Genomic DNA, 22,723 nt, shown 5'->3' with positions numbered 1-22,723 from the left:
ACTATAGATTAAGAAAGGAATACTTAGAGATGTTTTATGACTTTAGAATAGTATATCGCTGGCTCAATCTTAAAGTTACAGTCTTTAAAATAATAAAATATATTCCTTTAACTACCAATTTTATTTCCTCGAAATTTTAATTTCTAAAGTGTATATTATCTTTCTGAAGTAAAAAAAAAAAAAAAAAAGAGTCAACAGAAACTTACATCCTCCCCACTTTTTGGGAAAAAGTCCCTTTCTGGTTACTAGTGAGTTAAAAAAACTTTTTATCTTTGACATTATTTTAGACTTTGGGAAACGTTGCAAATATAGTACAGAGAGTTACCATATACCTTTCACACAGCTTTTGCCTAATGTTAATATCTTGCATAATAAAATTATCAAAACTAAGAAATTAACACCAGTAAAATTATTAACTACTAACCCCAATCACTACGCCACCAGGGAAGCCCGATTTTTCCATTTTAATTAATAAATATCTTTGGGGCTATACTTGAGATTATGCATATATCCTGTTTCATCTCAAACTTTAATCTACTAATTTTAGCATCTACTAGTGGATCTTGGCTGCAACAATTATTTCCCTTAGTCCTTCTACATTTAATAAAAGGAATTTTTATTCTTTATAAATATGTGTATATCTGTGTGTGTGTGTGCGCATGAGAGAGAGAGAGAGAGAGAGAGGAGTTCCTACTGATACCTCCAATTCCAATCCAACATACAACAGGGTTGTTTCTAGCCTTCCTCATTTCCTTACTCCTAACTTCTTTCTTGGACATTAAGAAAACCGCTTCTCGAGATAAAGATGGCACAAGAGAAGGACGTGGAGCACACCTCCTCCCACAAATACATCAAAAATACATCTACAGGGCTTCCCTGGTGGCGCAGTGGTTGGGGGTCCGCCTGCCGATGCGGGGGGCACAGGTTCGTGCCCCGGTCTGAGAGGATCCCGCGTGCCACGGAGCGGCTGGGCCCGTGAGCCATGGCCGCTGGGCCTGCGCGTCCGGAGCCTGTGCTCCGCAGCAGGAGGGGCCGCAGCGGTGAGAGGCCCGCGTACCGACAAAAAAAAACAAAAAACAAAAAAAATCTACATGTGGAAGAATTCTCACAGAATACCTACTGAACGCTGGCAGAATATCTAATACAACTAAAACTGCAAGAAAGAGCACCACGTAACAGAGTAGAATGAAGAAAAAAAAAAAAAAAGGAATCAGGATGGGACCTGTGCTCCTGGGAGGGAGCTATGAAAGAGGAAGGTTCCCCCTTTCACTGGTTGGGAGATCAGCTGGGACAGATACGGAGCTTCACAGGCTCAGAGAAGAGTGCAGCAACCAGACTGTGGGAGGCAGAACAGAGAGAAACCAGCACAGATGGTCCTGGACACCTCGCTGCACTTCCCAGCCCGAGTTGCACATCTGCTGGTGCATGCAGGGGCTGAGTGCTGCAACTTGGGCTTCAGTGGACAGACCTGGGGAAAGGGCTGGGGTTGACTGTGTGGAGACAGCCGGAAGGAGCTGGAGGGTGCTCTGGGCTGCAACCAGGGGTGTGCGCAGGATAGACCCTGGGGCCACAATAGAAGCCACATAGTTAAACACACATGTAAAGGGAGGGGCGGGGCCCCATCACAGCAGCCTCATTTTCCACGAGCTCACCTGAACTCACAGTCAATGTGGCTCCACCTCTACCACCTCTGTGCTGGTGGGTTGTCCCCATGCAGAAGTGGGGCTGAAATCTGAGCCTACCCTCAGGGGCTGTGAGACTGGTGGATTTACATGGCTACTGGCAGCTTTGTAATCTCTGTGCCTGCGGGACATCCCAGTGGATTACTGTTGCTTCCAAGGCTGGGGTGGTCCTGTGTTAGTAGCTACAGGCTTTGCGGACACAGGCATGCAGAGGCAGGGCCAGGACCTGGGCTGATTCTGTAGCCCCCATGGAACGTCCAGGTGCCTGACTTCAGTAGATCTGCCCTACTGGCTTTGTGAGTACAGAGCCTGAGGGATATCCAGGCTGACTGCCTGCATTCCCTTGACTGAGGCAAGGCTGAAGGTAGTGCCAACAACAGTGTACTTTGTGAGTGCACATAACGTGACAGGCAACACCACAGAGTGCACTTCCTGGTGGACAGCTCCTGTAGAGGAATACTCAGTGGCTCCTCTCCCAGCGGAGGTGCTCCAGTACCACCTACCTCACATCACAGCTCAGAAACCAATCTAGGGGCTTCTATTACAACAACTGAGGAGCAGACCTTACCCCCGAAAGGGCTGTGACAATTACAGAGCAAATAGGAGGCCCCACTCAACATCCAGTGCAGGCTATCTGCTCACTACAACACCAATCACACCACCTATCAAGAGGATAAAAGCCACCACACACTGAAGAAAGACATGGCAGGAATCCATATTAAAAACAGTCCTCGCACCAAAAATATCAGACTCACACAGGCTACACAAGGATGCTCCCACATAAAAACAGCCCTTCAGGACCACAGTAGATAAGGGTTTCTCTTAAATGCACAGAGTCAGAGAAATATAAGTAAAATAAAGAAGCAGAGGAACCACTCCCAATTAAAAGAACAAGAAAAATCTCCTGAAAGAACAAGCAATGAAACAGACCTCTCGAGACTTCCCTGGTGGTACAATGGTTAAGAATCTGCCTGCCAATGCAGGGGACATGGGTTCGAGCGCTGGTCCAGGAAGATCCCACATGACGCGGAGCAACTAAGCCCGTGCACCACAACTACTGAGCCTGCGCTCTAGAGCCCACGAGCCACAACTACTGAGCCTGCGTGCCACAACTACTGAAGCCCGCGCGTCTAGAGCCTGTGCTCCACGACGAGAAGCCACCACAATGAGAAGCCCGCGCACCACAATGAAGAGTAGCCCCCGCTCGCCACAACTAGAAAAAGCCCACGCACAGCAAAGAAGACCCAACGCAGCCAAATAAATAAATTAATTAATTAAATTAAATTAATAAAAAAAGAAACAGACCTCTCCAGTCTATGAGATCCCGAGTTCAAAAAGTAATAAAAATACTGAAGGAATTAAGAAAGCTATTGATAAAAATGCCAACCACTGTAACAAGGAATTAGAAACTATAAAGAGGAGCCAATTAAAATTAGAAAACTCATTTGCTGAGATGAAAGCTGAGCTAAAGGCAAAGAATAGCAATCAGGGGCTTCCCTGGTGGTGCAGTGGTTGGGAGTCTGCCTGCCGATGCAGGGGACACGGTTAAAGAGTATCCCCCGCTCGCTGCAACTAGAGAGAAAGCCCGCATGCAGCAATAAAGACGCAACGCAGCCAAAAAATAATAATAATAAATAAAATAAAAATTCATATATAAATATTATATTATTATCAAGCATCTTTCCCAACCACAACAGTATGAGACTAGAAATCAATTACAGGAAAGAAACTGCAAAAACACAAACACATGGAAGCTAAACTATATGATATTAAACACTAAGTAAACAGTGGGTCACTGAAAAAATAAAAAAATACCTGGAGACGAATGAAAACGGAAATACAATGAACCAAAAGCTATGCGATGGGCTTCCCTGGTGGCGCAGTGGTTGAGAGTCTGCCTGCCAATGCAAGGGACATGAGTTCGTGCCCTGGTCTGGGAAGATCCCACATGCCGCGGAGCGGCTGGGCCCGTGAGCCATGGCCGCTGAGCCTGCGCTCCGCAGCGGCCTCCAGTGAGAGGCCCACGTACTACAAAAAAAAAAAAAAAAAAAGCTATGGGACATAACAAAAGCAGTTCTAAGAGGGAAGTTTATAGCAATACAAGCCCACGTCGAGAAACAGGAAAAATCTCAAATAAACAACCTATCCTTAAATGTAAAGGAACTAGAAAAAGAAGAACAAACAAAATCCAAAGTTAGTAGAATGAAAAAATTATAAAGATCAGAGCAGAAATAAAGGCTAAAAATACAACAAAAGATCAATGAAAATAAGAGGTGGTTCTTCAAAAAGATAAACAAAATTGATAAACTTTTAGCCAGATCCGTTAAGAAAAAAAGAGAGGGCCCAAATAAATAAAATCAGAAATGAAAAAGAAGTTACAACCGACATCACAGACTACAAATGTATTACAAATGAGATTACTAGGAACAATTATACACCAATAAAATGGACAACCTAGAAGAAATAAATAAATTCCTAGAAATATACAATCTCCCAAGACTGAATCAGGAAGAAATAAAAACTAGGAAGAGACCGATTACCAGTAATGAATTGTATCAGTAATCAAAAAACTCCCAAGAAACAAAAGTCTAGGACCAGATGGCTTCACAGGTGAATTCAACCAAACATTTAAAGAAGAGTTAACACCTATCCTTCTCAAACTATTCCAAAAAGCTGAAGAGGAAGAAATGCTTCTGAACTTATTCTACAAGGCCAGCAAGATTTGACAAAAATCAACATCCATTTACGATAAAAACTCTCAACAAAGTGGGTATAGAGGGAATATACCTTAACATATTAAAGGGCATATATATGACAAACCTGAAGACAACATTATACACAATGGTGAAAAGCTGAAAGCCTTTCTTTTAAGATTAGGAACAAGGATGACTACTCTCGTAACTTTTATTCAACACAGTACTGAAAGTCCTAGCTAGAGCAATTAGGAAGGAAAAGGAAATAAAAGACATCTAAATTGGAAAGGAGGAAGCAAAATTATCACTTTTTGCAGATGGCCTGATACTATATATTTAAAAATCCTAAGGATGCCACCAAAAAGCTATTAGAACTCAACAGTGAATTCAGTAAAGTTGCAGGATACAAAATTAATGTACAGAAGTCTCTTGAGTTTCTATACAAATAACAACCATCAAAAAAAGAAAGAAATTAAGAAAACAATCCCATTTATGTAAAATTACGTCAAAAAAAAAAATACCTAGGAATAATTCCTCCAAGGAGGTAAAAGACTTTTCTCTGAAAACTGTAAGACATTGATAAAAGAAACTGAAGATTACACAAACAAATGGAAAGATGTATTTACTCATGGATTGGAGAAATTCATATTGTTAAAATGCCCATACTACTCAGGGCAACCTACAGATTCAATGCAATCCCTATCAAAATACCAATGGCATTTTTCACAGAACTAGGACAAATTATTCTAAAATTTGTAAGGAAACATAAAACCCCAAATAGCTAAAACAATACTAAGAAAGAACAAAGCTGATGGTATCATGCTCCCTGATTTCAAACTGTACCACAATGCACTATGATACTGGCACAAGACAGACACACAGATCAATAAGAGAGAAAAGAGAGCCCAGAAATAACCCACATTTATATGGTTAATTAATCCATGACAAAGGAAGCAAGAACATACAATGGGGAAAAGACAGCCTCTTCAATAAACGGTGTTGGGAAAACTAGAAAGCTACATGCAGAAGAATCAAATTGGACTACTCTCTAACACCATATACAAAAATAAACTCAAAATGGATTAAAACTCCTAGAAGAAAACACAGGCAGTACACTCTTTGAAATCAGTCTTAGGAATATTTTTTCAGATATGTCTTCTCAGGCAAGGGAAACAAAACAAAAAATAAACAAATGGGACTACATGAAACTAAAAAGCTTTGCACAGGGAAGGAAACTGTCAACAAAGTGAAAAGGCAGCCTACTGAATGGGAGAAGATATTTGCAAATGATATATGTGATAAGGGGTTAATATTCAAATTATACAAAGAAATCATACAGCTCAACATCAAAACAAACAACCCAATTAAAAAATGGTAGAGGGCCTGAATAGAAATTTTCCCAAAGAAGTCATAAAGATGGCCAACAGATACATCAGGGAAATGCAAATCAAAAGCACAGTAAGATATCACCTCACACCTGTCAGAATGGCTATTAAACAGACAACAAATAACAAGTGTTGATGAGGATATAGAGAAAAGGGAACTGTCGTGCACTATTGCTGGGGATGTACACTGGTGCAGTCACTATGGAAAACAGTATGGAGCTTCCTCAAAAATTAAAAATAGAACTGCTAGACAATACAGCAATTCCACTTCTGTGTATTTTTTCACAGAAAACAAAAACACTAATTTGAAAAGATTATACACACCCCCATGTTCACTGCAGCTTTATTCACAATAGCCAAGATATGGAAGCAACCTAAGTGTCCAATGGATAAAGAAGACATGCTGCATATATACATACACACATATATATAATGGTGCGTGTCTGTGTGTGTGTGCGTGTGTGTGTGTGTGTGTGTGTGTGTGTGTGTATAATGGAGTATTACTAAGCCATTAAAAAGAAGTGAAATCTTGCCATTTGTGAAACCATGGATGGACCTAGGGGATATTATGCTAAGTAAAATAAGTCAGACAGAGAAAGACAAATATATGATTTCACTTAACATGTGGAATCTAAAAAACAAAACAAACAAAATGGAAACAGACTCATAGATACAGGGAAGGTACAGGTGGTTTGCCAGAGGAGATGGGGGTGAGGGGATGAGTGAAACAGGTGAGGGAGATTAAAAGGTACAAACTTCCAGTTAGAAACTAAGTGGGTCATAGGGATGAAATGTACAGCATGGGGAATACAGGCAATGCTACTGTAATAACTTTGTATGGTGACAGATGGTAACTAGATTTATCATGGTAACCATTTTGTAACATATAGAAATATCAAATCACTATGTTGTGCACTTGGAACTAACATAGTATTGTAGGTCCATTATAATTCAAAAAATAAAAAAATTAAAATGCTATTTAGAACAGAATTAAATGAGCTATGAGTAATTAAAAAAGAGCACAATACTACATGTTATCTCTTCTCACCATCTGAAAGTAAATGAGTAAAGGCAAAATTGGCTACAGGCCTAAGGACAAACTTCATGCTGTAAAGAGCAAAAAAAGACAATATATACAACCAATCATTTTGTTACAGACCAGGAAACTGTGAATATCCATTTGGGAGCTATTTTAATGAATTAATAAGAATGATCTGAAATCACCATATCAATTAATTATATGTAAATTGTCTTTCTATAATTCTTTCTTTTAAATAAATTTCTTTATTTATTTTTGGCTGCATTGGGTCTTTGTTGCTGCACACGGGCTTTTCTCTAGTTGTGGCAAGCAGGGGTTACTCTTCGTTGTGGTGCACAGGCTTATTGCTGTGGCTTCCCTTGTTGTGCAGCACGGGCTCTAGGCGCATGGGCTTCAGTAGTTGTGGCTCACGGGTTCTAGAGCACAGGCTCAGTAGTTGTGGCACACGGGCTTAGTTGCTCCACGGCATGTGGGATCGTCCCGGACCCATCGAACCCCTGTCTCCTGCATTGGCAGGTGGATTCTTAACCACTGCGCCACCAAGGAAGCCCTTCTTTTTTATATTTGTATCTTTTTTCTTAAAACATTAAACAATTTGCCGTACCAGTGAAAATATAAAACTTGCCAAGCCCCTAAAAGAATACAGATTAATAAAATCTTACACTAGGAAATAAGAGGTAAATATTACATCTGTTTTTAAAATAAAGAAAAAAACCTTTTACAAAGTAAATAAATGACTTCACTGGGATCATACATGGTCTGCCACATTTGTTAGGAAGCTTGGTTCCAAAGCCAGTGTTCTATGGCCCATCTACAGACATCATGTTGGTTCTATGTAAGGTACTGGAAACTAAAAGAGAACGTTTATCTTCCTGGCAATCTAGAGATAGTGGTCCTTTTGGATATCTGACTCTTTGCTTTGGTTTCAAACACTTTATTATGATGCCAGTCATTGATTAGCTTGTCTGAAGACAGCCAGAATACCTGGCTCAATTGAAGTATTTTTAAATTTAAGGTGACCCCTACTGTCAATTAATGAAAATTCAGACCTATATTTTAAGAACTATTTTTAGTCACCTAAAAAAATTTGATGAGAAGGTCCTTCCTGTATATACTCTATAGAAAGACACTGCACATTTAGCCCTGTCATGAGGCTGGGGTGTGAGAGCACATAAAATCGGAAGCACACTTTTAGGTGTGCACACTCACATATGCAACATACACACACTGCCACATGGGTTTAGCTGATACTACAAAATATGAATGTTCGTGACCTAGAAATAGAATGACAGCAAAGTTAGTCAGTTGTGAGCTACAGTTAAACTTTGCTCATCTATACGGTACATGTTTCCCAGACATCAAAACAATTAACAGAAAACACCTGCTCTGAGCAGTTGCCCCTGACCCCTCTAAGCTTCCATGCAATGGTTCCTCAGGTGGCCCTAACCAGACCTAGGTTTCTTTTCTTATATACATATATACATATATATATATATATATACACACACACATTTTTTGGGGGGGGCTGCGCCATGTCTTAGTTGCAGCGTGTGGGATCTTTTAGTTGTGGCAGGCACACTTCTTAGCTGCAGCACGCATGTGGGATCTAGTTCCCCGACCAGGAATCAAACCTGGGCCCCCTGCGCTGGGAGGGTGAAGAACAAGATATTAAACATTTTAGGCCTTGTGGGCCAAATACATTTCTTCTTTTTCTGTTGCATACTCTTCCTTTTGTTTTTCCAAATGTAAAAATCATTCTTAGTTTGAAAGCTAAATGAAAATAGTTCACAGGCTGGACCATGAGCTATACTATAGATATAGACCATGGCACCTACTATAGATAAATCCTTGGTTAACATTTTGCCACATTTGCTTTGAAACTCTTTATCTAAAAATATATACTGTTATCATTACATTATCATTCTTTTATTATTGAATAGGACTTGAGATAAATTCCTACCCTTGGTTCCAAAGAACTTCATATATTTCCTGAGAACAAGAACATTCTCTTGAAAAACAAAAGATCAAATCTAGGAAATTTAGCATTGATATAATACTATTATACAGTGCATATATAGTCCATATTCAAATTTCACCAACTATCTCAATGTTGTTTACAGGAATTTTTTCCCAATCCAGGATCACCCATTGTGTTTAACCACCAGGTCTCTCCTAAGCCAGCTCCTGATACCTAGCTTAGACCAATTAGCTTTTGTTGCCCCTGCTATACTTAACTCTGGGACTATGAGACTTTCTCTCCCAACCACAGCTCTCTGAAATAATCCAGCCTGGGTAGGACAAACCCAGAAATACTGCACAAGGAGGTCCAAGCACTAGAGAATCTCTCCCTGCCCACCACTCCCCCATCCTCAGTAAATAATTCTCTTCCGTGAGTGAGGTACCACAGTGAGGTACCGTGAGTGAGGTACCACAGATAAGTACTCTTATCTTGTCAGAAAACAAGTTCTTTTGATTCTATCAATTTAAGCTTTAAATTCACTGCCACTATCTAGTTTGAGCTCTCAGCATTTCTTTCCAATTATAAAATCTTGATAATCAGCCTCCCTTCTTTGATCTTTGACACTTGCCAATCCCTCTTCTACACTGCTACAAAAATAAACTTTCTATGTCACAAATGGAAATGTAATATTTCTGTTGCACTTCAGTGTTCCCTCAAGACTTCAGATTAAAGCCTACATTTTTTAGTATTTAGTGGAGGAGGCTCCCTTCAGGAGCCTTGCTTGTCTTTCCTTTTTACCTTTCTCTGATCCCATCCTTAGCTCTCATTACAACCTTAATTCAAAACACACCCACTTCAGTTCTGGATTTTGGATAATGCAATTTTATAGTTTTATTTAAAATTTTAAAATAATTGATAATTTGCTAATATGTGATTTAATTCAGTCCCTTTAACGAAAGGAAAAGGACAATAACATTCCTCACTGGATAGATCATATGGGCAGGTCTGAAGAAGACAGAAAACCTACTGAAATTCTCTACTTTTCAATATCAACAATGAAAGACCAATTGCTCCAAAAACACATATCTTGGGCTTCCCTGGTGGCACAGTGGTTAAGAATCCTCCTGCCAATGCAGGGGACACGGGTTTGAGCCCTGGTCTGGGAAAATCCCACATGCTGTGGAGCAACTAAGCCCATGCACCACAACTACTGAGCCTGCACTCTAGAGACCACAAGCCACAACTACTGAGCCTGCACGCCACAACTACTGAAGCCCGTGTGCCTAGAGCCTGTGCTCCACAACAAGAGAAGCCACTACAATGAGAAGCCCACGCATCGCAACGAAGAGTAGTCCCCACTCACCACAACTAGAGAAAGCCCATGCGCAGCAACGAAGACCCAATGCAGCCATAAATAAATAAATAAATAAAAATAAAAAAACAAAACCACATATCTTTAGAGTAGGATATATGAAAAGTCTACGCAAGTACAAATAATATCAAACATAAATCAAGGGAAACTTCACCACTAATTTTTGCCATGTTTCTGTTAGACTGTCCCAAAAGCCCAAACAAGAATCAAAGCAGTCAATGTATGTAAAACAATTGTATGAAACTACTGGAGAGCAACAAATGTAGGCAAAGCTTTAGAGACCAGAAGCCTTGAGAGAAGAACAGTATCCAATGTGAGCAATAAATTTACTCCAGCTTCATCCTTGAACTTGTGGTATTACAGGAAAACAAGAGTCCAAGGAGGAAGCTAGGCTGAGGAGAGAGGCCAGAGATAGGAGCTTCCAAAGTGTCTGGAACTTAAAAAGCACAATCATGGTTTAAGAAGATGTGGTATATATATGATGGAATATTACTCAGCCATAAAAAAGAGTGAAATATTGCCATTTGCAGCAACATGAATGATGCAGAAAATACCATAAAAAGTGAAGTCAGACAGAAAAAGATAAATATTATATGATATCACTTATATGTGGAATCTAAAAAATAATACAAATAAATCTACATACAAAACAGAAACAGACTCACAGACATAGAAAACAAACTTCTGGTTACCAAAAGGAAAAGGGAGGGAGGAAGGGATAAATTAGGAGTGTGGGATTAATACATACAACTACTATACATAAAATAGATAAGCAACAAGGATTTACTGTATAGCACAGGGAACTATATTCAATATCTTACAATAACTTGTAATGAAAAATAATCTGAAATATATATAACTGAATCACTCTGCTATACACCTGAAACTAACATAATATTGTAAATCAACAATATTTCAATTTTTTTAAAGGTTAATATATTGGAAAAAAAGGCATAATCACAGAAGAGGGAGCTGAAAAGAAGCAGCTCAAAAATCTGTGAATTCTCCTCAAGTAAACAGTCAACTCCTAAGTATGTACTGCCTAAGACTCCCAGAAACCCAAAAGAAAACAGCAGTTGGAAGACTAAAAAGATAAGCAGAGCTTTCAGAAGACAAAAAGTGCTGGAGAGGAGGTTGGAATTCAAACCCCACCAAACTGCTTGAGCTTTTTTTTTTTTAAATAAATAAATTAATTTATTTATTTACTTTATTTTGGCTGCGTTGGGTCTTTGTTGCTATGCACAGGCTTTCTCTAGTTGCAGCGAGTGGGGGCTACTCTTCTTGCAGTGTGCAGGCTTCTCACTGCGGTGGCTTCTCTTGTGGAGCACGGGCTCCAGGCGTGTGGGCTTCAGTAATTGTGGCTCTCGGGCTCTAGAGCACAGGCTCAGTAGTTGTGGTGTACTGGCTTAGTTGCTCCGCGGCATGTGGGATCTTCCCGGCCCAGGGCTCGAACCCATATCCCCTGCATTGGCAGGCAGATTCTTAACCACTGCACCACCAGGGAAGCCCTGCTTGAGCTTTGATAAACACCCTAGACAGTCAGTTGGGATTCTAGAAGAGCCATGGTTCAAGAGTAAGGGCAAAGGCCTAGTAATAAGGGCAAAACTGACATCAACTAGCCCTAATAAAGCCTAAAACCAAGCCTCAAGGTGATTCAACACTATACTATCAGCTTACCAAGAGAAACCACAACTGTCTTTGAAGAAAAATAGAACCATCCGAAACATCTACAAATTCTCCTCTAAAAAGAAGAGTAACCAATCACAAATTGTAAGGCATGCTAAAAAGTGGACCAAATACTAAAAAGGAAAAAACTGGAAATATAAATAGGCCCAATGGAGGCTCAAATACTGGAGTTACTGACAGTCTTAAAAAAAAGCGGGGGGAGGGGGGGTACTTCCCTGTTGGTCCAGTGGCTAAGACTCCAAGCTCCCAATGCAGGGGGCCTAGGTTTGATCCCTGGTCAGGGAACTAGATCCCACAGGCTGCAACTAAGAATTTGCATGCCACAACTAAAGATCCTGCATGCCGCAACTAAAAGATCTCGCATGCTGCAACTAAAAAAAAAAAAAAAAGATCCCTCATGCCTCAATGAAGATCCCACACACTGCAACTAAGACCCAGAGCAGCCAAATAAATAAATAAAATATTTTTTTTTTACAAAAAGGGAATCAAATGGACATTTTAGAAGTAAAATGTATGAGAAAAACCGCCAAAAAAAGGAGAAAGTTGAAATACTGTACAGGTTTTACATTGTTTGAGAAGTGGTAAAAGTGCTCATTTAAGTTAACTATAATAAGTCAAGAATATATAGTACAATCTCTAGGGTAACAATTAAAATAATAATAAAGGACTGTATAACCAAAAGGTAAATTGTGAGAAAAAATATATTAATCGTATCTTCTAAATTGCTGTAATCTGACGCTTTGACAGCTAGGGCCTTGCTAACAGGAAGAGACTATACTCCCAGAGCTAGCTAATTCCTAGAGAGAAAAAACAAGCACTTCTTTCATATACAAACCACAAATCCAGAGCTTGTATCTCCAATGACTTCACACTATGAGTCCCTACACCATATTCTAATCACCACAGGGCCGAGAGCCAGACAACTAGGGACAGCCCCTCTACCCACGGCCTGCTGAAATTAAAGTAGTTAATCCAAAACTTGCTTACCCTGCTTCACTTGTTTATTCCCACAGAAACCACAAGGCTCTTGCCCATGCTTTTTCCCTTGCTTTCTCACTTATACCAGTGCTTCCCCAAGTGGCCCTCTCTGGCATGGCATGCCCTCTTCTCTTGGAATCTATGAGTATAATAAACTATCTTTACTTTTTTTTTTAAAGACTTATTATTTTATTTACTTTTGGCTACATCGGGTCTTAGTTGTGCAGCACTCAGGCTTCCCTCTAGTTGAGGTGTACAGGCATAGTTGCCCCACGGCATGTGGGATCTTAGTTCCCTGACTAGGGATTGAACCCGTGTCCCCTGCATTGAAAGGGGGATTCTTTACCACTGGACCATCAGGGAAATCCCTAAACTATCTTTTCAATGGCAGTTGTTACCTGGTCTTTGGTCTTTCCATACCTGAATTAAAACCTATATTTTAAAACAAAAAAACAATAAACACTTGATTAATTCAAAAGATGGCAAGAATGAGGAATAAAGAAAGAACAGATAGGACAAACAAAAATCAAATAGGAAAACAGACTTATGCCCAACTATGTTAGTAACAGCATCAAATATAGATGGGCAAAACACTCCAATTAAAACAGAGATAGAGAAAAAGCTCCTTGACATTGGTCTTGGCAGCAATTTTCTGGATATGATACCCAAAGCACAAACAACAAAAGCAAAATTAAATAAGTGGGACTGCATCAAATTAAAAAGCTTCTGCACAGCGAAAGAAACAATCAACAAAATGGAAAGGTAATCTATGGAATGGGAGAAAATATCTGCAAATCATGTATCTGATAAGGGGTTAATATCCAAAATATATACAGAACTCATAAAACTCAATAGCAAAAAACAAACAAACAAAAACAAAAAACCAACCTAATTAAAATATAGGTAGAGGACCTGAATAGACATTTTTTCAAAGACGACGTATGTCAACAGGTACAGGAAAATATCACTCACCATAAGGGAAATGCAAATCAAAACCACAATGATATGTCACCTTCACCTTATGCCTGTCAGAATGGCTATTATGAAAAAGACAAGTGATAACAAGTGTTGGCAAGAGTGTGCAGTGGTCATAAACTGGTATGGCCACTATGGAAAACAGTATGGAGGCTCCTCAAAAAATTAAAAATAGAACTACCATATGATCCAGCAATCCTACTTCTGGATATATATCCAAATGAATTGGAACTGCGATTTGAAGAGATATCTGCACCTCCATGTTCATTACAGCATTATTCACAATAATCAAGACATGGAAACAACAGTATCTTGAAGTGTCCATCAAAGGATAAATGGATTAAGAAGATGTAGTGTGTGTCCATACAAACAACAGAATATTATTCAGCCATGAAAAAGAAGAAAATTCTGCTGTTTGCAACAACCTGGATGAAACGTGAGGGCATCATGCTATGTGAAATAAGTAAGACAGAGAAAGACAAATACTGTTTATTATCACTTATATGCGGAATCTAAAAAAGCTGAACTCAGAGACAGAGAATAGAGTGATGGTTACCAGGGGTTGGGGGTAGGGAAGATAATGGCCAAAGGGTACAAGTTATAAGATTAACAAATTCTGGGAATCTAATGTACAACATGGGGATTACAACTAATAATACTTTATTATATACATGAAAGCTGCTAAAAGAGTAGATCATAAATGTTCTCACTACAAAAAGGAAATGTTAATTATGTGGCAGGATGGAGGTGTTAGCTGATGATACAGTAGTAATCATTTTGCAATATATAAATGTATCAAATTAACACACTGTACACCTTAAACTTACACAATGTTATATGTCAATTATATCACAATAAAGGTGGAAAAAAATTTGTGGGGGAAAAAACAACAAAGATGAGAAATACTTTAGAATAAAGTTCCAGAAATAATAAATGAAAAGGAAAAAGAAATACACTACATAAGCATTAACCAAAGAAAGCTATCATTAATATCAAAGTAGATTTTAGGGCTTCCCTGGTGGCACAGTGGTTGAGAGTCCGCCTGCCGATGCAGGGGACGCGGGTTCGTGCCCCAGTCCGGAAAGATCCCACATGCCGCGGAGCAGCTGGGCCCATGAGCCATGGTCGCTTAGCCTGCGCGTCCGGAGCCTGTGCTCCACAACGGGAGAGGCCACAACGGTGAGAGGCCCACGGACCAAAAAAAAAAAAAAAAAAAAAGTGGATTTTAAAGTAAGAAATACTAAGAAAGGTAAAGAGTGGAATTTTAATGATAATGGGACAATTCAACAAGATACAATAATCCTAAATTTGTACATTCCCAGTAACATAGATCAGAAATGTATAAAGTAAACCAAGATGCAGCTAAAAAGCAAATTAGATAAATCCACTATCAGTGGAGATTTTTAAATACCTTTCAGTTACTGATAGAACACACAGACCAAAAACAAACTAGTAAAATCAGAAAGGACCCAAAAGATCTGAAGAATATAACCAACAAATGTTACCTACTTGACATACATAGATAATCACGCCCAATAAACTGCAGAATATATATAATTTTCCAGTGCACATACTAGAAGAAAATATTCACAAAACATATATTGATTGACCAAGTATCCTGGAAATTCTACAAACTCAATTTAAAAAGAAAGCCTGATTTTCAAAAAATGGGCAAAATATTTGAACAGATAATTCCAAAGATATGTGAATAATCGTTAAGTCTATGAAAAAGAGCTCAACAACATCAATCAGCAGGGAAGTGTACATTAAAACCTAACTGAAATACAATTACACACCCATCAGAATAACTCAAATTAAAATGACTGTCAACATCTATTGCTGGCAAGGATATGGAGCAAAAAGAATTCTCATACACTGTAGATGGGAATGTAAACTTTCTACTTAGTGAAAAAGTCTGGCAATTGGCATAGAACTAAACATACACCTGCCCTATGATCCAACAACTCCAACAAATCTTAGGTATTTACTTAAAAGAAATGAAAAATTGGGTCCACAAAAAGACTTGTAAATCAAGACTTTAAATCAAAAAAGGTTATAAAAAACAAAGAAGGACATTATTTATTAATAAAGGTTCAATATAGCAAGAAAATATAACAATTATAAACATTTACACACCTATGGACAGATCAGTAAGTATATACAGTTCTACAATAATAGTTGGAGACTTCAATAACCCACTCATAATAAAGCAGAGGACAACCAGACAGAAGATAAGCAGGGAAATAGAGGACTTAACACAATAAACCAACTAGATCTAACAGAATACGCATTCTATACACAACAATAGAATACACATTCTTCTCAAGTGCACATGGGACATTTTTCAGGACAGACCATATGTTATGCCAAAAATCAAGTCTCAGTAGAATTTAAAAGATAGATATCATACAAAGTATCTTCTCTGACCTCAATGGGATAAAGTCAGAAATCAATAACGAAAATGGAAAAATGGAAAATTCACAAAATTGTAAAAATTAAACAGCACACTTTTAAACAACCAATGTATCAAAGAAGAAGTCACAAGGCATATTAGAAATACTGAGAGCTGAATTAATACAAAAATACAACATATCAAAACTTATGGAATCAAGTGAAAGAAGTGCTCAGGAGGAAATTTATAGCTATAAACACATTAAAAAAAAAGAAAGATCTCAAATTAACCTAACTTTACAACTTAAAAGCCAGAAGAAGAAAAACAAACTAAACACAAAGCTAGCAGAAGGAAGGAAATAATGAAGATTAAAGCAGAGATAAGTGAAAGAATCAAAAAATAGAGAAAATAATTGAAACCAAAAGTTGGTTCTTCAAAAAGATCAACAAAATTGATAAACCTTTACCTACACACACTAAGAAAAAAGAGAAGACCCAAATTACTAAAATTAGAAATGGAAGTGGGAACATTACTACTGATACTACAGAAATAAAAAGCATTATGAGAGAGTACTATGCCAACAAATTAGACAAAATGGGCAAATTCCTAAAAACAAAACCTACCAAGACTAAAGGATGAAAAAATAGAAAACCTGAATAATATTACTTATTATTATTACTTACTATAACTAGTAAAGAGATTGAATAAGTCATCAAAAATTTCCCAAAGGGCTTCCTGGTGGCGCAGTGGTTGAGAATCTGCCTGCCAATGCAGGGGACGTGGGTTCATGCCCCAGTCCGGGAAGATCCCACATGCCGCGGAGCGGCTGGGCCCGTGAGCCATGGCTGCTGAGCCTACGTGTCCGGAGCCTGTGCTCCACAATGGGAGAGGCCACAACAGTGAGAGGCCCACGAACCCCCAAAAAAAAAAAAATTTCCCAAAAAAGAAAAGTCCTGGACCCACTGGGCGCTTAAATGAGAAAACAACCTGATTAAAAAAATGAGCCAAAGACCTTAACAGAGGTCTATATAGCAGGTATATATCTGTATATATCAAAGAATATATACAGGTGGCAAATAAGCATTTGTAAAGATGGTCCACATCATATATTATCAGGGAAATGGAAATAACAATGCGATAACACTACATACTAATTAGAACGGCCAAAATCTGGAACATTGATAGCACCAAACGTTGGTTAGGATGCAGAACAACATGAACTCTCATTCACTGCTGGTAGGAATGCAAAATGGTACAGCCACTTCAGAACATTGTTTGGCAGTTTCTTACAAAATTAAACGTACTCTTACTTACCCAGCAATAGCACTTGGTATTTGCTTAAAGGAATTGCAAACTTACGTCTACACAAAAACCTGCACACAGAGCTTTTTTCAGGGCAGTGAAAATACTCTATATGATACTATAATGATACTTGTCATACATTTGTCCAAACCCAAAGAATGTACAACACTAAGAATGAACCCTGATATAAACTATGGTGAGTATGCTACGTCAATGTAGGTTCATCAGAACATAGTTCATTGAACAGTAAAAAACATTGCTAAACAAAATTAAATAAGACCTAAATGAATGTTTAGAAAGACATGCTGTGTTCATGGATTGTAAGACTTAATATTGTTAACATGCCAATACTACCAAACATGATCTACAGATTTAAACAATCCCTATCAAAATTCCAACAGGCTTTTTCACAGAAATGGAAAAGCTACTCTTTAAATTCATACAGAATTGAGAGGGGTCCCAAATAGCCAAAACTGTCCTTAAAGAGAATAATAAAGTTATTCCTGATCTCAAACTCACTACAAAGCTACAGTAATCAAAACATGCTAGTATGCTAGTGTGGTACTAGCATAAAGACAAATGGAATAGAACAGAGAGTTCAGATATAAATGTATACAATATGGCCAAGTGATTTGACAAGGATGTCAAGACAATTCAGTGGGGAACACAGTCTCTTCAACAGATAGTACTGGGACAACTGGATTTCCATATGCAAAGAATGAAGTTGGACCTCCACCTCACAACATATACAAAAATTAACTCAAAATGGATCAATTACCTAAATAGAAGAGTTAAGACCATAAAACTCTTAGAAGAAAACACAGGGGTAAATCTTTATGACCTTGGATTTGGCTATGAATTCTTAGACATGATAGCAAAAGCATGAGCAACGAAAGAAAAAATAGATAAACTGGACTTCATTCAAAGTTTAAACTTTTGTATATCAAACGACATTATCAAGAAAGAGAAAAGATAAACTACAGAATGCAAGAAAATATTTTCAAATCATGTATCCAATAATTTAATATTCAAAATACATAAAGAACCCTTACAACTCAACGACAAAGAGACAAAAAACCCAACTTTTAAAACAGGCAAAAGACTTGAACAGACATTTCTCCAAAGAAGATACACAAATGGCCAATAAGCACATGAAAAAATGCTCGACATATGTCATTAGGGAAATGCAAATCAAAACTACAAGATACTACTGCAGGCCTAGTAGGATGGCTAAAGTCAAAATAACAGACAATAATAGGCATTTGCAAGGACATGGAGTAATTGGAACACTGGTACATTATTGATGGGAATGGAAATGAAGCAGCCACTCTGGTGCAGTTTGGCAGTTCCTCAAAAAGTTAAACATAGAATTACTATGTAATTCAGTATTTTCACTTCTAGGTACATACCAAAATTGAAAACAGGGACTCAAATAGATACTTGTACACCAATGTTCATTGTAGCATTTATTCACAATAGGCAAAAGGTAGACACAATCTAGTGCCCATCAACAGATGAATGGATAAACAAACCATGGCATATACAAACAATGGAATATTATTTAGCTATAAAAAGGAATGAAGTACTGATACATGCTACAACATCAAAGACCCACCAAGTGATTATGCTACACATTATGCTAAGTGAAATTAGCTATATATGCAAGTACAAATATTGTATGATTCCACTTATATGAAATATCTAGACTAGGCAAATTCATAGAGACAAAAAGTAGATTAGAGGTTACCACCAGCTGGGTAGAGGGGGAAATGAGGAGTTATTGCTAATAGATATAGAGCTTCTGTTTGGGGTGATGAAAAAGTTTTGAAAATAGATAGTGGTAATGGTTGTAAACATTGTGAGTATAATTAATGCCACAAATTGTACACTTAAAAATGGTTAAAATGACAAATCTGGTGTTTTGGGGGGTTTTTTAAGTACAAAATACACACATATACACACAAGAAAAAAAACTTTGGTACATATCCTTCTGCCAAATAATAATCCTAGATTTCCACAAAACTAAAACGGACTCTGTATGGAACTTCACAGAAGTCAGTGTTCTGCAATATTTAACTCTATAGCAATGCAAGTCATATGACTCCTAAAAACAGTGTGCTAAAAATTCTAAACACTAAGTCAAAGTAAAATAATATTAGTTTCCATTTTTTCAATAATCCAAGAAACTCAATAAATAAAGCTATTTTCATATTATACACACACACACCTATGCAAGTGACTATAATGGACTATGGCCTCTGTCTGTCTCTTTATATTATTGTTTTTCATTTTGCCAGGACTGGATTTTAGGTAAATCCTGGTCGCTGACATTAAGCCTTTAACACTTACAAAATACACTGCTCCAAAGCTTCCATGGCCAATTTCTCTGAGATCTGTGAAGAGCTTCTCTGGATCTTCTTTGAAGAAGAGCTCTGCAATTTCAGGGTCCTTCAGGCTGCCCGCACGGTTAGTTGATGGCATCCTGCTGGGCAATCAGCTGTCTGATTCTAATTTTATATTGCTATCCCAATCCTTGGTTCATCTGTATGAATGAAGCCACGCTGGCATAAACTATTGTAGAGAAATAAGAAAAGAAAAAAGTCAGGAAAACCAAAAGCTGCTAAGAATAATTAGTATAAGATCGTTTTCTGATAGCATATATAAAATTATCTCAGGCCTAGAATTTCACTGAGAAGGAAGTGTGATCTACTAGTGCAGTAGTTCCTAAATCTGGCTCATCATCACGATCACCTGTGGTGCTTAAAAAAATGAGTCCTACTATACATAGGGTATTACTGTACATATACTTTTAAAAATTAAATAAATCTTTATATCTTGGAAGGCTTATCTAATCCTTATCTAATTCTGAGTTAGTGAGCCCATTGGCAGAAGAGATAATAGAACACACAAACCATTAAAAAAACATGCATGACAACTTAAGATGTACCAGTAATAGGTTTCTAACAACAGGAAGATTCCCATCTATTAATGATTTTCAAATATAAGAAAATACACAAAGGATTTAACTCAGTTAGCTGTCTTTCTTTTCCTTTCAGATACCATATGCCAGTGTTCAATCAACTCTAACACAAACATTCCAAAGAAAAATGCAGTAGGAGAAAGTAATGAATTTAATGCAGACAACTGCTTCCCCTGTAAACCTGATTCACATTAAAATATGGCCTTTATCAAATCTGCTGCATTAGATAAGTAGACATTACAGATAACCAATAAATTCCCTGGTGGTTCTGCTATCAGTTCCTCTATATCAGATACCCAATTTAAAAAATGGCTGTCATTACTGAGAAACTTCAGAATCTAGGTTCTGGAATGTTACTACCTGGATATGAATCCTAGCAACACTATTTATAAACTGCGAACTTGAGTAGCCTTATTTTCCTAATCTGTAAAGTGAAAATAATATCCTACCTAATACAGTGGTTGTGAAGGTTAAATTAGTTAATAAATACAAGCATAGACTAGTACTCAGGCATAGTAAGCACTACATTAAATGTCAGCTATTTTAACCTAAATAAATTCACCAATCAAAAAAAAAAAGAAAACCCTCCAAAATGTATTTCATTTACCTCCTAATTGATTTCATTAGACTCTAGTCAATTCTCCCCCACTTCACACAACTTTTAAGCAGGTAACTACTGGTCTCATTTTTAGTGAAGTCAACTGAACCAATTTTAATTTTTGGTAGAAAACTTCTTTGTAACTACATAAAACATATTTACATGTCTTTTGTACCTCCTTAAATTAACACTCCACTGCAATAAAAGCATTTAAATTATTAATTTGTATTTCATTTCTAACACACTTTCTAGGCTGCTCCATATACATTTACCAATTTTCCTGCTCTGCAAGTTCCCTGCAAAGTGTTTCAATTATAGTTCTAAGAATATGTGATCATAGAAGATTGAAGTAAATTCCATAAAAAGTATTATTATTCAATTAATCCACCTATTTTTAAAAAACCTGCAGTGTTACTTAAGACTTATTTAAGAACTCTGAATGATCAAGGTAGAGTACCTTTATTACAAGAATTATTTTACATTAAAATTCTCTAACCAGTTCCATGATTTGCATATTCCTATCTGCCTAACAAATTCCCACTCAAAATCTTTCAAGATTTAGATTAAATGTAATGTGTAAAATTTTAACTAAACAGGTAGGCACAATGTGTCTCATTCATCTTTATATTACCTGTCTACATCCTACACCATACCTCCAACAGTTAATATTACATAAATATTTGTTGAACTAAAAGAATACACTTAATTCTTCTCTAACACCCCTTAAAATGATTTCATTTCCACAAATATTTACCAAATAGTATACATGAGAATATGATATGTGAAATATTAAAGTTAATAGTAGAGAAACAGAGTAAATTCATAAGGACAGCACCCTCCAGAAAATCAGAGAAAAAAGAAATGAAGGAACTGGAAAATCTGCTGTACCAAATACCAAAAGATAATACAAATCTATTGCTATCAGTAGAATGTTAAAATAAGACAAGTAAACCATTAATCTAAAAGAGTCCAGAAACAAACCCATGTATGTGTATCTTGGAATTCAGCATACAATTAAAGGAGAAGAAATAAATTTTGTTAAGAAAACTAAGAACCCATTCGGAAAAAATTATATAATGATATCCCTATCACATACCTTACATAACCATTACTGCTAAATGGCTTAAACAAACCTCTCAAATCAATGAAGAAAAAAAAGTATTTGATAAAATAAGTGTTGCCGGGAGACCCCAATAGCTATTTGGAAAAAAATAAAATAACACCTGTTCCTCAAACTGTAATATCAGAATTACATATGGGTCAGAAATGCAAAAATTAGAAAAATGAAACTATGTAAGTACTAGTAGGAAATGTAAGTTCCTCTGTAATCAGGAAATGTAGAAACTTTCCTAACTATGATCCAAATCCAAAACAGTAAGGAAAAAGACAGATATATTTAACAGGTTAAAAAAAAAAACTTGGGAGAAGGGGCCATGGAAAAAGACACTCCAGACAAAAAGGACAAATTATAAACTTGGAAAAAAATGTCTGAAACTTACGTTTACAAAGGGTTAGTATTCCTAATATGTAAAGAATTTCAAAAAAACAAACAAAAAAAGACAATAACCTGACATTCTTACATTCTTAATTGGTAGTTTCTAAAAACAGCACCCCCCCCCCCAAGAAAACACCACCACCACCACCACCAACTGGAGGAGATATGGGTGGGTGGGTGGAAGGA

The 22,723-nt window shown here is 37.4% G+C and overlaps 1 protein-coding gene across 4 annotated transcripts in view; it reads right to left on the bottom strand.

The window, feature by feature from the left end:
* The window catches only part of TAOK1 (TAO kinase 1), a 145,748-nt gene that overhangs the window by 71,154 nt on the left and 51,871 nt on the right, over positions 1-22,723 (bottom strand). For all 4 annotated transcript variants that reach the window (XR_003001765.1, XR_003001766.1, XM_024734691.1 and 1 more), the window contains one exon: positions 19,814-20,035. Coding sequence is in view for 2 of the 4 variants with exons in the window: in XM_024734691.1 (XP_024590459.1) it covers positions 19,814-19,945 (132 nt within the window). In the remaining 2 variants the exon portion in view is untranslated. The remainder of the gene's footprint in view (positions 1-19,813; positions 20,036-22,723) is intronic.

Source organism: Neophocaena asiaeorientalis, unplaced genomic scaffold (assembly GCF_003031525.2).
Source record: "Neophocaena asiaeorientalis asiaeorientalis breed wild unplaced genomic scaffold, Neophocaena_asiaeorientalis_V1.1 scaffold129, whole genome shotgun sequence".
NCBI classification, from domain to species: Eukaryota; Metazoa; Chordata; class Mammalia; order Artiodactyla; family Phocoenidae; genus Neophocaena; species Neophocaena asiaeorientalis.
Note: the sequence above shows the minus strand (reverse complement) of the source record. Positions and strands in the feature narration are given on the sequence as shown.